We start from the raw sequence: 17,096 nt of genomic DNA, 5'->3' as shown, positions 1-17,096 counted from the left end.
TTCCCAATTTCCACCCTCTCAATCATTTCTGTATTTGAAATTAACAATAAGTCTAAAATAGCATTGTTTCTAGTTGGTCAAAAGTAGTAGTAAGCAAGGTGGGTCTTTTCGACTCACTCAGTGAATTTTCTGTGTTCCAGACTAATTTCTCATATGGACTGTTGGGAATCATCTTAGATCACTGATTCATCTTTGGGACCCTTGACCCTGAGATCATTAGGTTCAACTGATCCATCATCTATTTTCCAGTCTATGTCAGCTACTTCTACTCATTCTTTTTTGATCTTGCTCAGTAGTTAAAAGTAGTAAGCATGGTGGATCTTCTCTATTCTCTCAGTGACTGTTGTCTGTTCTAGATGAATCTCCCATATAAACTGTCTTGGGCTCATCTAAGATCATTTGTTTTTCTATGGGATATGTGGGTTTGATCCTTTATTTTGGTCTTTTTCCTCTTCATTCCTTTCCACTTGGTTACAAATTCTGGGTTAGGAAGTCTCAAATTTTCTACGGTGTTGAAATAGTTTATCATGATTCTCCAGGTTTTTACTCTCAACTCTTTGTGATTCCGAAGATATAAAGGAATTAGAAGCCTGTAATAGACCTGTCTGAACTCTTCTATTCCTGGAGACATCTCATTTCTTTTCTTGGGATAGCAGTTATCAGTTCACTTCCCTTCCTTTTGGTTTTGTTCATTTTCTGTTGAATAATTCAATTTTTGCTGGTCTTCTCCATTCACTCAGCATATATTTTTACTTTGATGTGAATGATTGACATATTCCTACTCTTATATGCACTCAGCTGATCACATCTTTTGGGTGGATCATTTATATCCCCAATTCACATTTAAGTAATAATACTATGTTCTACATGTAGTATTATTGGACAACACATTTCAAGGTACACTTCAGATGACTCCTATAGTGTTGCAAACCTTGAAGTTCCATGTACATACTCATGTCATCCACACCTACCACTAAAGACATTCTTTCTATTTTGAAGATAATGGTTTCATTTCACAAAGTCATCCCATTGGAGTGTGCTCACATGCAACATCTCAATAGGGATATTGTTTTTCAGAGGTGTCTCACTTGAGATGTAGTGGTATACAGCTTCCCTCTTTCTTTCATCACTTTCGTGCTTCTCCAATTTTTGATGAAACAAGTGTTAAAATAGCTGGATCTCCTTTTCTTCCTTCTCCTCCTCTTAAACACCTTCATTTTTTCACATATACTTCCCTCTCAGTTGAGCCACCGTGAATTGTTATGGTTCTTGGATTCCTTTATGCCTACCCTCTACTCCACCTTCTTCCTTTAGTACATGCTTAGATCAATTACTCATAGTTCAAGGTTCTCTATATTTTTCCACTTCGACCAGCTCATCACCTTTTTTTACACTAATAAAAATTACCATTTTATGTTGTACTTTTGTCCAGTTCATTCTTCTGTTTTTTATTAACTCAGCTTTAGCAATAAGTTACAATTCCATACATTGAGCAAATCTCCTGTTTAGCAAACTTATCCAGAATAGCTCTAAAGTAATTCAGTTCACGGGAGTATAGCACAATAATAGATCATTAAGCCTAACTTTTTATTGTTTCTAGATGGTAATAGTACTATGTTATGTGTAGGATACTAAAAGTATTAAACAATAGATTAAAATAAAGAATTATCACACATGTTAGCTAAGTAAAGAAAAAATTATTTATCTTAAGAGTTAAAATTATTCTTTTTATTATTTGGTAAGCACATGTAGCATGTTTAATGCATTTAATACTTCAATACAATGATTTACAATTTGCTACATGTAACCAGTGAAATAGTGTTCATTGTAGTTGCAATACTAGTACTTAATAGTATCATTATTAGTCAAAATGGTATTTTAGAGATTAATGTATAAACTATGAAAAAAGCTTATTTTTAATTAAATATACTGGGACAATAATTGAGTGCTTAGATTGAGAATATGGAATAAAGACTAGTAAACCATTATTCTGACTGAGAGGTAGTTAATAAATAAGTGATCAAATTTATAGAAAAATACAGTACTTACACTATGTTTGCAGATCTTTCATGCTTACTCATAATTAAATTAGAAATAGCTTTGAGGAAGACTGTTGGAGGGGGAAAACAGCATATTAGGAAGAGAAATCAAGACAGAAAATGGATAAGCTTTGGATATAGTTTTTGGTAGAATAAAAGTACCGGATTTGTAATGGTGCACAGTAATAAAAGAGTTAGGACTACACAGACAAGTTCAGATACCTGATTTAAAATTTTGCTTTCAGTGAGGAATAAGATGATCAAGAGGTTTACCTAGTGTGGACTCTCATTAAGTATACTGATAAAGTTACTTGTAATTGGTGGTTGGGCTAGTATTTGCTTGCCAAATGCTAAAGTTCAGGTCATTATAGAGATAGTTGACAGTTTAGTTACTGGTTTCAAGGAGTATTATTTTTTTTCTAGTTCATGTGGAAGCAGACAATGTTGGAAGTTCTAAATCAGAAAAGCTGCTTCAAAAGTACATGATGTGTGAATGAACTATTTAGCAGAACCCAAGGATTAAGTGAAAATTATTAGGGTTATACTTACAGCAACAGATGGGCTGTTTAAACCTGTTAGATAGTCTTCAGGGTAGAAATAAGCAGGTGATATAGTAGGATGTTTAGAGAAGTTCCACAGGAATTTGTTAAAGATATATGTAGTTTAAACTAAACTTGTATAGTGGTGAGGGAGCTTGGGAAACTGGGAATAAGCAAATGGATAAGATTGTTAGAGCAACAAGGTGTTTAGAGTATAAGAAGTTAAATAATAACTTTAAAGATGACTCTGTAAGATTTAAGAATAAAAACAGTAAATTTAACAATAAGCTTAGGTGCTATTATTCTAACATTAGGAGTATTAAAAACAATGTGTGAAGTCATGGCTCAAGTTGAAATGGAAGACTGGTGTAATAGGAATTACTGAAATTTGGCAAGACTTGGAGAACATTGATAATATCAATTATTTTGAAATTCCAGGTCATAAATTATTTAATAGTAATAGATATTTTAAAATAGATGGTGGAGTAGATCTCTGTATAAAAGATGAGCTGCAGCCTCTTGGGATTGAAGACAAAAATTGGTAATGAAGAGGTTATTTGTAACAATTAGAAGTTTCAGAGGTAAAAAACGTTTTTAATATTTAATTGTTATAGGCCATCTGATCAGAAATCAGGTCAATATGAAATTGTGTATTGAGATCAGAGTTGTTACAAATACATATTTTTTTTTATGTGCTAATTATGGGAGTCCTTAATTTCAGACAATGATTGGGATCAAACTAGGGTATTCAGTTCAGTTGGAAAAGAATGTGAAGCAATTGAGGATGCACTTTATCTGGTTGATCAGTAACAGTAAAGATCATTACAGGATCATACTCTGTCCAAGTCCCTAACCTCATCACAAAATTGAAGACAGATTTTGTCTAAAGGCTATAATTGTTTCAAAGAATTAGCATTTCTTCTAATTATGATGGAACCTTTACAATACTAGTGGTACATGTAGTTTTGAGAAGATGTACACAAATAATAAAGAGGTTCACTAAAAACTCAAAAATAAATTGAAACTAATCCAAAATAAATTTGTCAAATTAATATTATAATAAACATAAGAAAGAAAAAAGACTTATATATTAGTTGATTTTTATTTTTATATTTTACAGTGAAACAGTGAATATCATGGCTGAACATGAAGAAAGTCGAAGTCATGATGGTCCAGGTCATCGTATCTTTCCATTTGGCAGAGGTCGGCCATCTTTTCATTTCCATTGGTCCCTTGGACCATCCCAACTACATAACATAACCAATTCTAGCTCTTGGAGTATCAGTGATGATATACGCCATGTTATTCGAGGTATAAATCCATTAGCAGAAGAACCAGCTTCTTCTGAAAGAGGAAGTGGACCAGGCATATCATCCTGGCTACAAACTACCATAACTGAACCAAGTCCTGTATCTACAGCAACTGCTGGTATTACTTCTACTGCAGAAGGTGCAAGAGACTTTGTGATAGATATGAGTGGTATGGGTCACAGACAGCGAGAACCACATCCAAGAAATATTTCTGCTAGTGGTGGAGTTGGTACCCCCACGACCTCTACTTCAGATGAAAACAGAAACAACTCTGGAAATGGAGGACCTTCTGTTGGCAGACCAGTTGAGGATGCTTCTGAGCTACTTCGTAATAATCCAGAAATTCGAGCATTGTTGTCTCTTGCTGAAAAATATGTTCCATTTTTATTAATTCTTCTGATGAAGATGGTTTTTGATCATCGAATTGGTGAGTTGTTTTTTCTTGTGAAAGTAATGAGATTTATATTGTTATTTCTCTGCAGAGAGATACAGTAGAACCTCGATTAATGGGCACATTGAAACAACAGGAATTTGAGATAATTCTGTTAATTCATATTTTTACACAGTTAGATCATAGAGAAACTTAAGGACTTAGAGCCTGTTTCAAATACAAGGAACAGTTAACTATTTAAAAACAATAAAAGTAGCTGGAGTGTACATGATTCAGCTTCAGTTAAAATAGCATGTTGTGTAAAGTTTGCTTTGTTTTATTGCTAAGGTAGTTTTTTTCTCTATATAAATTCATAAGTGAACCTCATCCAATTTAATATTACAGTAATTCTAATTTAGAAGTACATTTCTGAACCCCTAGTCCCCTTCCCCTATATCTGCATTTACCTATACAACATTAGAGAACACAGTTACACAATTATAAATTAGAAACATAACACTATGTTAAAAAACAGTAAATTTACACTACTTAACACTTAAATAGCCAAAGAGTTGGTAGTCGGTGCTCCCAACCACTTACCTTCTCTCTAGTCAACAGTTTAAAATTAGTCACAGTGGCAGATATCCTTAGTGGCTTTACAATAATAAATCCCCCAATAATATGTATTGCCTATATTTTGTTCCTTGGGTAGTTGAAATGATCAAAAACAGTAAATTGTTGGAAATCCTAATTTTGTTTAGATAGATATTTTTGTGACAATCAGTTCAATTATAATTTTGATGAACTGACTTTTGGAATAATCAAAAACAGGAATAACCAGAAGAACTAATTTTGATTAATTAATTAGTTTAAGAGAGACTAATCAATGTAATTGCTGCTCATAGATAATTAAGTTGCTCACTTCTAATTATGTGTTGAATGTGAAATGTGAGGAACAAGTATTTAAGGCAGTTGAGTTTATATTGAAAGGGTGTCAGTGCTAATATGGTAGACAAGAACTGTATTTTTATGTCTATTAAAATTGGAATGTGATAAATAGTTGGTCTTTGTATAACAGAGTTGGTATTTTAAAGTCAAAGTTATGATTACAAGTAGTAGTACCAAAATTATATCAGTATTGTAATGTGAGATGAATGTTTAAGGTTACAGAGTTGGTATTGAAAGGTCTTTTATGAACTTTAAGCATGGTAGAGAGAGATCCTAGTTGCATGTATTTGTGGATGTTAATTTACTTTTAACTCCTTGTATTTGATACCCAAGCAGACTTAATTTTAGCAGAGTAGGAGAATAAAGTTTCAGGAGGATATTCAGGATTTTTTTTTTTAATTTTTTTGACTGTACATGCACATATACTAACATATGCATGTATCTAGTTCAGTATGTGCTTCTGATTTTGTATATTTGTTCAATGTACATAAATATTACAATAAATTAACCTAAAAAAGTGTCAATATTACAGTGTTAATGCATGTGTCAGATTAATCTGTGGCATACTGATTTATGAATTAAATACTTAAATTAACAGTATCTTTTTATTGTGTATTATGTATATATCTTCATATTTGTTAACACATTTCACACACTGTCATACAGACTCATATGAAGTATTCCACAACCTAAACTCAGATGATTTTGAAAAAGGAGGAACTGTGGTAAAACTACACTACACTATACTCTAGAATATCTTTTTATGATAGAAGGTGAATTTCAAGATGTTACCTAGCTTCTATGACCTTTGTTATTTGTAAATTTAGGTATCTTGGTGGTTATTGGGCTGTTTGTTACATTCTGCTATGCAAATGCTGTAGTCAAAAGAGAAGTTGGAAAACAGGCAAGTCATCTAGACTTAATTTATTAGTTTAGTTTACATCTTTCCAGTAATTTTAATGTGTAAATATAATGATAATAGTGTTTGAAAAGAAAACTAGTAGAAAAATTATAGTTATAAGCATTTCTAAACAGTACAAGAAGTTATGATAAGTAACCAATTTTGTTGAATGTACATGAATGATGTAAGCAGCCCATGTAGCTGGAGTGTGAATGATTCAGCTTTGGATGAAAAAAGCATCTTGTGTCGTGTTTGTTTTGTTGCTTAAGTAGTTTTTTCTCTATAAAAGCTGATAAGTGAAATTCATCCATCTTAACATTACATTGATTTTAATTTAGTTGTGCATTTAATTATGATTTTATCTTAGACTGACTTTCTTCATCACAAAATTTTGAGGTGAATTATGTATTGATGTGGTTTGTCATTATAATACCACAGTTGACAGATTTGTATTGTTTTCCTTTTTACATAATTACTTGTTATAAATTAGTTTATTTTATATATAAGCAGTCACATTTAAGCTTTAGGAATCTACTTCAAATAAAATTAAACACAAAATTATGTATAGTTTAATTAGGTAATTCAGCAGCAGCACCACATCATGAGCTCTTATTCGCTCCTGTTTTGAGCTGTGTTTGTGATGTTAAAAGTTATCAAAATGAGAATTCCGAAGTGAGAAACTGTTATTCCAAAACATACTTTCCTACTCTCCCACTTATAGCTATTACTTGACTGCCAGGGTTTCTTCCTTTGCTAGCATTGGTCTGATTTTTTCTCGCTTGCTCCAGTCTTTTTACTCCACTCAATTGCCCCTAGTGATATTTATCTCATGACACTCTCCATCTACGTCAATGTGCCCTCTATCCTTGTACTCTATATAAGCACCTCATTCAGATAATGTTATCACTTCTTCTCGACAAAGCATCACTAACGGGTTTCACAGTATTTTGATCATTTTGGAGATACTTTGAACATTATCTGTGTTATATCATTCATAGTCGTAATAATAATCATAAATAAATAATTTTTTAAAAATTCTGATTGGCAAGCTGATTTATGGTATGAATTCCCATATTACAATTTATGGCACGAAGGCAAATCAGGTCTTTCCTATCCTACATCTGATATCTAGCACTGCACAACAATCAGGGGGAGGGGAAGAGTCACTCTCAGTTGAGACTATCAGTAATCTAACTTGTAGTAAGATGAAGACATATATTCAGTTCTGTGGCATTCCCCTGGGGGGCTTTGAGAGTTTTGCAATTGAGGGCGATCTTCGTCATTCTGGAGATGATTTAGATTTGCTTTTTCCTATGCCTTCTTTTAGTCTGTTGGCTTTTCAGTCCCCCTGTAGGACAGTAGTGAGTTTGTGAACTTGCAGAACTGGAGTCTGAGGTTCGATTCCCCGTGGTGGACACAGCAGATGGACCACTGTTGCTTTGCTCTAACAAAACTAATTTACCTGCCAAAATGTTGTTTCAATCAATGGTAATAAACACAGTCTTTAAATGACCTATATGAACAAAAAGGAGGCTACTTTGGAATAAGCTGCCATTGATTCGTTTTCTTCTGATGGTTCATTGAGAGTGTGATGTTTTAGGCCTTTCCCTGGTTGTATTTAAGCCTGCACCTTACTTGATGGCTGAAAAGTCTGGGAGCAAATTTTTAGTTTTCTCTCCATCCACAGATATTGTGGTTCATGCTGGGAGGTTTACTTCTCAGTTACAGGAAGGGACAGTTATGCCTTATCTGACACGGTTATCAGAACTTTGTGATTTAGCCTACCACTGTTAGGTGAAAGCATTTTTGACCCTCAAATAATGCATCTGCCTATTCTCACACAGTGCTGCCCACTATATGCAAAAATTGTATGCCCATTCCACAAGCCTTGAAGCTCCCACTCATCTGAAATTGACTGATTCCAATGCATCTTGCAGGCAAATCATCATGCAACAACCGTCCACCCTTCTTGTTTGGCAGTACTGGTGTTGTAATGTTTAGTTTGTGTTCTCTTCAAGTGTTTAATTTTAATTTTTTCAGTATCTTTGTATTAATTTCTCTCAACAAGTTTCCTCTTTATTATACAATAGGGATATTTGTAACTTGTTGAGTTATTCTGAAGTGGAATTGTTTTATTTATACCTTGTTATAGAACTTATTACTTTTAATACTTTTTTTTTTACAAATACTTTTTTTATTTCTGTCAACATAATTGTATTTGGTTATTCATTTTGCATTATGAATTCTATGTTACCATTTTAGAGGTTATATGCTCTATCAGCACATATACACAGGCTTCAGGTAGCGGTACTCCGCAGGAAGATTTTCGGCTTTACTTCTTCAGGAGATTGATCATTCAATGAGATGACCGAGTTTGGGGGCCCACACATTTTGACATACAGTCTGCCACCTTTGTAAAGATAAGATGTTATAGTGTTATGGTTTTTGAATTATTTGATTTTTAATATTATTATCTGTAGTTATTTGAGTTCTTTAACACAAGTTTCATTAGATTAATTGGTATTCATAGGCCAGTTCAGGTTAAAAGTTAGGCTTAGTTCTATCTTTTTTCCTATATCACTGATATCAGGGTCTTTATTATTTTAGAATTCATCTTAGTGGTATATCAATCATTCGTTTAACTATATTGTTTTTCTTCCTTACATCACGTCTCATACATAAGTTATTGTTAATACACACTTATTTCATTTTATTAATTAACAGTTTTTGGGGCTCCTCTATATTTAGCATCATGTGGAGTATCTGCCATGCTATTTTAAATTTTTTTACTTGCTCTTTTGTTTCATTATGAGATATTGTCATCTTTATTTATTTACATGTCCTGCAACTTCCCATCCTTTACCTGTCCTTCATACAGGTTTTCTCCATTTGGTTTGTGTGCTCAATGCTGTTTGGTGTTCTGGATCAATCAGTTCTGCCTCAGTCACTTCATGGGTTTTCTCCATTTTATTATGTAGTCTTTGATCACATTTGGGTAGGCTATTTCTGCATGACTGAGAATGCCTGTGGTACACATTCTTATTTTCCATTCTAGGGTTGCTATTTTAGGTTTTTTCATCACATGCTTTGGTCCCAGTTTCATGCCCTGCCCTTTGAATTTGTTTTAGTTCCAAATATCTTTTGTGTGGTGTTTTGCATTTTCCCCAACTTCCACATATTGGGGAATTTTACCTACAACATTCATTGGCTGTCTAGCTTTGGTTAGCTCCTTCCGAAAAGTAGTAGTCTTAACATACTCATATATCCCTTCCACTGTCAGCTCAGGTAGTTGAATTTTCCAGTTGGATATGTTTTTCCTGTTCCATATCTCACATTTTAGTCTCTTTGGGGTTGGTATTTTTAAACACCTCTCCGTTGAGACCATCCATTCTCCTCCTCAAATGCATTCAATGGAGTTTTCGGTATCCAAGTCATTCATTTGATTTTCCTTTTAATTTCATCCTTCCCACTTCATCTATATGCATTGATAGTCAATCCCCTACAATGTTGGGTTTACTGCTTTCTCTCCCTCTTTTAGATTATTTCTTTTCACTCATACTCATCTGCAGAGGTGGGGATGTGGTTTCATTAGTAGGAAGCTTCAGGACTGTGGTCTACAGGCAAAATGTCTTATCACCTTCACACCTGGTGCTTTTGTCAGTCCAATGTGCTTTTGTTCACTCTCTTCCTTTTGTCCAGATTTGACTAATCTTGTTTTATTTTGACTCTTCAATGATGGTGGCTTCTATCACTCACCAAGGAGACACTCATTCTTGTTCCCTTTGTGATAGACAGTGGATCTCCCTTTTTGAAACCACACACTTGACATACATCTCTTGGAGGGTTGTGTTCAAAGTGCTTTTGTCCTCATTGCTAATTGACTTTCCAGTCTTGACACACTTTCTCCCAAGAAGTGACCTCTCGATCCTCCAAAATTGTTGGTGGCTCTGCCATCTGGGGGGTACTCCACCATTTGACATTTTTGAATCTTTTATCAATTCCAGGTAGTTCCCTCTTTTGTTTTTGGTCTCTAGTTCATCACCCACTTGCTCTGGCTTTTAATACTTTCTGACAGGATTACATCCAGTTTATAATGTTAGTTGTTTTTTCTCATTCCATCAGTCTTCTTCCCAAAATGATTGTTCATCTACATTACTCCGGTTCAGATCTTTTCTGTCTGGTACAGATCTGGTTTTCTCGGTTGTTTCGGCTCGATTTATTTCTTTTGTTCTGGATTGATTTTATTTTTCTACATTTTTGTGGCTTGCATGCTATATTCTTGTTCATTTTTTTCATTTTGTGACAGCTTCCACATTTTTTCTTGGTTTGATCCAGATGACCTTGTCTGTACAGTACATTTTGTGGGTTGCTTCATTGTTTTTATGGCTTCTTTCCATGGAATCCATTCCCACGGTTTCTTTCTCTTACTCCACTTCTTTGTCTATGATTCTATTGGCCTTTTATTCCTTGTATCCTTCTTTCCGTCATCAATTCCTAGTGTCTTCACTACGATCATGCACCTTTTCCCTGTATATTAACCCTGTCGTCCGTTTGAGGTACTTCGTCTATCGAGCACTGGGACTACACCTCAAATGTTCATCTCCCATTCTCTGCTTTGGATAGCTGTTTCTTCCTGGTTAGGGTACCATCATCCACCTGTTGCCATCCTCTTCTCTTTCGTGAGACTATAACTGTGTAAATTATCTTTTAGTATATATATATATATATATACCTCATATTTTCAGGGGCATCTCCTTCTTTTCTTTGTGGATCCCACTCTGTGGCAAGTGGTGCCTGTCCAGATATACTTACACTATTAAAAGGCACACTGTAAGACCATAATTACTTAACAAGAAGAGTATACCTGGTACAGAATGGTGCAGTCACCCACATATGATTTTCGACTCTGAAAATCCTCCTTTTGGGAGTGTCCTTTGGATGCTTCTTTTTTACCCTTGCACTTGTCCCTCCACATGTTCAGTGTGGGATTCTAGTGATATATATATGAGCAGAGTTCATGAACCATATCAGAAGTTATAATTTTCCCATACTGAAAATGTATTTTTGATAGATACTTACCTCCTCTAACACTTGCCACCCTTCCTCCCCACTGAAAACCAGTGCTTCCATTTTCTGCCAAAACTCGAGAAGTGATAGTTTGGTAGAATTAAATAGAGGGAGTCACATGCATCAGGAGAGTATGTCGCACTCTTATTGGTGGAGGGTTGTCGCATGATGATTTGCATGTGAGATACATTGGAATCAGTCAATTCCAAATTAGTGGGAGATTCAAGGCTTGTGGTATTTGCAAAAAACTTGAATATAGAGGGCAGCACTGAACGAGAATAGCTATTTATGTGAGGTGAGTACCTATTGGAAATACATTTTCAGTATAAGAACATTTTAACAGCCAAATTTTGTTTTCCTTTCACTTCACATTGTTGGAATACTCTCAGGATCACCAGCTTCATTAATGACGAGCTGGATCCATTGTTAGCATGCATGTTGGTTCAGTTGTTGGCTTCTACATTTATCCCTGTTGTCATTGAAGTCTCGAATTTCATCGACTTCTACAGGAGGTCATAGTTCTGCCCTTGTTCGTGTGCCCCGACTCTCGACATCAGCCCTTTGGTACATTGGTACCCAGAATATATACAAGGGTTCTACTACTTGATCAGATCACCACCAATAATATCTGTGATTATTGTATGCCTTCAGGGTCTGTGGGGACTCGGCGCCGAGAATTTCTGGATGTGAGGTAATCTTAACCATAGATCCAGGAGCAGTACAGGTCTCTGAGTCAGGATTAGTCATTCATTTCACATCTTCACCACTATTATCCACCCAACCTGTAGTGTTTGCATCTCCCACAGATCCTCAGGACTTGGAAATTAGTTCTAGGTCTAACAGAGTTTGGTTAGTCTGGGTGTAGTGAGAGAGTCATGCAAGTTTTTCCGAGGTTTTATTCCCGTCAGTTTTTGGGCCTAAGAAAACAAGAGATCTTTCTTGTCTATACCAGTGCCTAGATTCTCCAATTTTTACAAGTTACTCCTTCCTCAATCTGAGTTGACATTTTTTGCTGTTATTGTGGATCTCCAAGTTCTTTGTAGTTAGCCCATATCTGCTAACTTGTCAGAGTTTTTTGTGCAAAAGGGTCAGGTACTGCAGTTCTGGGTTTTTACCTTTGGACTCGCATTGGCCTCACATGAGTTTTGTTGTATTCTACGAATTTCTTTTCTCGTCACCTCCATCTATTGCACTGTGCACACACCATTCCATAGACGATTGGCTATTGCTGGCAACATCATGTGAATTGTCAGAACATCACATCCAGATTCTACTTTCAGAAACAACCAAGCCAGACTTCATTCTTAGGGCTGAGACATCTATTCTTGCTCCAATTCAATATGTCATCAGTCTGGGTATTTTATTTTTTGCATCTTGTATCTCAGTAGATCTCAGCTTACTCACCTCTCCTTCTCCCACTGCATGGATGGTTCATTCTCTTCTGGGAATGTAGGCATCATCAAATCCCTCATGCCTTTGGGAAGAGAGTGCAAGAGATATCTTTAATGGGCTCTATGCAACCAAGAGATCATTAACATTGAATCGCTGGATTTCTCAGTTTTCTTAGTCAGGATCATTCTTCAATCTCAAGAGGTTGTTAAGTCTAAGATATGGGTTCCTCTATCACCACATCATCTAGAGTTCCATTTCATCACAAATGCATTACTTTAGGGATGGGATGCATATACCAACAATCAGGAATTTCAGGGTCTACACAATGTTTTAGTCCTCCTTGCTCTTCAAAAGGCAATGCCTTATGGTCTGAGCTTATTAAGGGGAAAATAATCAGGCTTCACTCTTAGAATTCCGTGGGGGTGTCTTGTGTTTCTCATTGAGGAGGCACTTCATCTAGGGCTTCTTGTTCTTGAATCTTGGACCTCCTTTCTCGAGTCCATTTCTATCATATCACCCTACTAGCTTGCTATGTTCCACAAATGATGCCTGTGGTAGCAGGTCAATTGCCTCAATCTAAAGATATTATCCTGAAAGAATAGATGCTGCATTACAAGTTTCTGTTTCATTGGCTCTCATTTTGCAACTCTGACTGGTGGGTTGGTCTCTCATTGAATCACCCAACTACTGGCAGTTTGGTATCCAGTACCTCACCTTTGGTAGTGGATGCATTCCATCAGGACAGGGCAGGATTACAACTCTAGGCTGGCCTTCCCTACAATTCATATGTTACCCAAGGTACCAAATATGATTTGTTCCAACTCATTGTTGGGTCCTGTTAATAGAACCAGATTGGCAGCTACACTCTGAATTTTGCTTCTGCAGTAGCTTTCAGTGTCCACCTCTTCCACTTCTTAGACCATATCTGTGGAAGCAACCATGATCTGACATGGTACACCTGGCTATCCAGAAGCTCAAGCTTCAGATATAGAGGTTATGCTGCCTTTTGTACAACACTGGGGTTTAATTTATAAGGTTGCCATGTATCTGCTTCAGTTTTTGCTTAGTCCCGAGATGAACATTTATCAATGGAAATGACATGCATTTCGGTAATTGGGTATTGGGAGGAGGTTGAACTCACAGCGAACCATAACTCGTTTTTTGATCTGGCTCTTTGGCAGGGATTTTACATCTTCCACAATTGCCCTGTTTGAGGCAGCCTTATAGACTATCACTGAATTCTTGTGACTAAATATTCTTTGAGTCCCCAGTACTCACTGGATTCCTCAAGTCACTTTGGGCCCTTGGTCCCAAATGACCATTCCAGTTACCAAACAGGTATATTAAGGTTACATTACATACTCTTTCTCAACACCTGTTTGTGACTTGATTCTTATATACCATCTATCCCCTTTACTTGAAGGTTTATTTTTTCGTGGCTGCTGACCTACAGACATCACTGGTCAGAGTGAGTTGTACTGTTTGTCCACAGAATGCTTTCTCATTCACTCTACGTTCTCAGACCGGTTCTTCATACCCAAGACACTGTCAAACCCCTTACTCTTTACTCATGATAGTCCATGAGTGGCAGTCTAGCATAGTACAGTAATACCACCCAATCAGCCTCTAAGTGGTCTTATGGAACACCTCATTTCTACAGAGCCTGTTGTAACCTAGATAAAGTATACTGAAATAGTAGTTGCTAGTGCAGAATTGGTTTGACAAAAGCACACCTGCCTGGGCAACACTTCTCACAGAGTGGGAACCTGTGAAAATTAGGTCAGGGACCCTGAAAGGTAGCAATGAAAATACTCACCCCTCTGTATAATCTAGCAGAAATGGTTAAGATAGCTACAGGAGGTAGGCAAAAACACTCAGATGTAGATACTGCCAGATCATGCAAATAATGTCAGATAAAAGTATTGGGGGAGGTCCACATACCAGTCTGCACAATGTGCTTCAGCAGGCATTTCAACGGGCTGCTATGAACATAGAAATGTGACAAATCTGATTAGATGTGACTCACATAAAATTACTTGCTTTCAAAGAGAGCCCAAAATAAAAAGTTGTTGTCTAGTATCTCTAAAGGCATTAGTGCAGGCAACAAAACCTTCAAGACCCTCACTGAATATGACTATGATTGAAATCTGATCTGACACAGATGAGAGTAATAGTGATCAGATGAATCAGCAAAAAGGATTTATCCCCTTCCTTCTTTGCCTACTTCTCCAAAAGTGGAGGAATTCACCCTAACACTCTAGAGGAAAAAGCCTCTGTCCACCACCCTAGTGAATTGAAACTGGGTGTAGTAAGGACTCCCTAGCTCCATTAGTAGAATCTGGGGGGTAATGCATGTTAGGGAGTCTTGAGAAACAGTGCTCTGGAAACAGTGCAATGGTGAACCAAGTTTTCTAAATTTTTCAAAGCAAACCAACCCAGATTCATTCAATCTAATAATCAGTGGGAACGGGCAGGATCTAGTGGCCCTCCTACCTGGGTCTCTCGATGTTGGTAGGAGTGGCACCACCAATGTGAGAACCTACTCGTCATGTCGGTTCAGATTTGACCCTCAGTTATTCAGTTGGGTTGAGTGTGTGGCCATTCCTTTTGATCAATATGGGTTCAGTACATTGTTCATGGGAAAGGGTCCACTCTCTCCTCATAATTCCGAATGCAGAATGGTCTCATCCTGGGTCCTTGGTTGAGCACAGTCCTCCCCATAATTGTGGGGCAAGTGGAATTTACTTTGCCCACACTGTTGGGGAGTGAGGATGAGAGGTCATAATTCCAGACCAGATGAGTTCTGTTTCCTCAGGTTGAGTAAGGTATATATGATCCCATCATTCCAATCCTGGGATGTTGCCTTTCAGACTTCTTCAGGTTTAGGAGAAGATTTGTCCACTTTAGTGTTGCTTACTTTCTCATTATGATTCTGGTGGCTCAGAATGCATCACTCTATGGCTACAAGTTGGGATCCACTCGTAAGTATATCTATATATATAATCTGTGGTCCAATTGCTCTAGCCACCAATGGGTAATATAGGGACTAGGGCCCTATTACTCCAACTCTGAGTAGTGGCTATCTGGTTAGAGCTTACCTGTTCTGGATGTAGTGCAGTTCCCCCACTAGGGTACTAATCTTCTGTTGACACACCCATGATCTATGCAGATGCTTTCTGTATGGATAATGCCATCATTGGCCCCTCCACCTTATGAATGTGGGATTCTAGCTATAAGTGGAAGCAGAGGTAAGTATGTTTTGGAAGTTAACATTTTCTTAAAATCGAAAATGTATTTCCAATAATACTGACCTCTTCTCACACTCTCCCACACTTTCTAGCCGATGTTAAAGACTGGTATTAAGTTAAGTCTAGAAAAAATTATAGCATTATCTGAATGAGGTGCTTATATACAGTACCAGGATAGAGGGTGCATTGATGTAGATGGAGAGTGTCACAAGATAAATATTGCCAAGGGCAATTGAGTGTTGTATAAAAGATTGGAGTAAGCAAGAAGAAAACAGACCAATGCTTAGATGGACAAAGGAAGAAACCCTGACAGTCGAGTAATAGCCATAAGTGTCAATGGAGGTAAGTATTATTGGAAATACATTTTCGATATATGAAACATTTTAACTTACATTATAACAGTCTAAATCATCACTAACGTTTGTGTATTTATACCTACACTTTTTTTATCTTTGGTTTGCAACTGAAAGTGTGGTTGTAGGTGTTTTTTATCGATAAGATTGTACAATACATGAATATGCATTTGCACAATATTTATTTTTTAGAAAATTTGAAATATATAGAAATAAGAATTCTCAGTAATTTTAAATGTATGATGTTTTGCCTTTTGTGGAAATTTTAGATAGTTCTGTTAATTCATATGTTTTATACAGTTAGATTATAGAGAACATTAAGGAACCTACAGCCTCTTTTCAAATAAAAGGAAGAGTTAATTATTCAAAGACAATAAAAGTAATAGACATTAGCTGACTAGTGCATTCATGTCCCATCTGAAAGAAATTGTGGAGCTGCTACTGTGTATGATCTTTTAATGAACTTAGGTATACTTATTCCAGGTAAAGAATAGTCAGTATGCTGTAACTAAGTATTAAGATGTTAGGACTCTTGTTTCAAAAATTCATAAATGTCTCTACTCTTAATTTGAAGTACAGATTTAATATGTGATTTATTGCCTACCTGAATTGATGTGTGTTAACAAGTAGAAGGGGTTGAGAAAGGAAGGAATATTTCGGTTATTTTCAGGTTTTGTTTCCTGTGTTTTTCAGAATAAACGGCAGTTGTTTAATCTCTTGATTGTAGTTCTCAACATAGTAACATGTACGGCATTCGTCTATTTGGTATTTGATGACAGTCATCTGGCATTTGCGTAAGTATCACTTGTTTTTCAGTCTGTTATTATGCAAATAGTTTTTCAAAATGAAACTGGATTTGTTTCTCTGTGGTGTTGAAAATGTGGGCAATCAGTCATCACTTCTCAACCTACTTCTTGTTAATATAGTGC

At 36.2% G+C, this 17,096-nt stretch overlaps 1 protein-coding gene across 3 annotated transcripts in view; it reads left to right on the top strand.

The window, feature by feature from the left end:
• The window catches only part of LOC106467581 (RING finger and transmembrane domain-containing protein 2-like), a 44,850-nt gene that overhangs the window by 13,604 nt on the left and 14,150 nt on the right, over positions 1-17,096 (top strand). For all 3 annotated transcript variants that reach the window (XM_022395784.1, XM_013927941.2, XM_022395783.1), the window contains exons 2-4: positions 3,699-4,315; positions 6,034-6,110; positions 16,861-16,961. In XM_022395784.1, the coding sequence (XP_022251492.1) occupies positions 3,715-4,315; positions 6,034-6,110; positions 16,861-16,961 (779 nt within the window). In that variant the 5' untranslated portion in view covers positions 3,699-3,714. The remainder of the gene's footprint in view (positions 1-3,698; positions 4,316-6,033; positions 6,111-16,860; positions 16,962-17,096) is intronic.

The sequence above is a fragment of the Limulus polyphemus genome, unplaced genomic scaffold, assembly GCF_000517525.1.
Source record: "Limulus polyphemus unplaced genomic scaffold, Limulus_polyphemus-2.1.2 Scaffold2670, whole genome shotgun sequence".
NCBI lineage: Eukaryota > Metazoa > Arthropoda > Merostomata > Xiphosura > Limulidae > Limulus > Limulus polyphemus.
The sequence above is the reverse complement of the archived record's forward strand: the minus strand, read 5'-3'. Positions and strand labels throughout refer to the sequence as shown.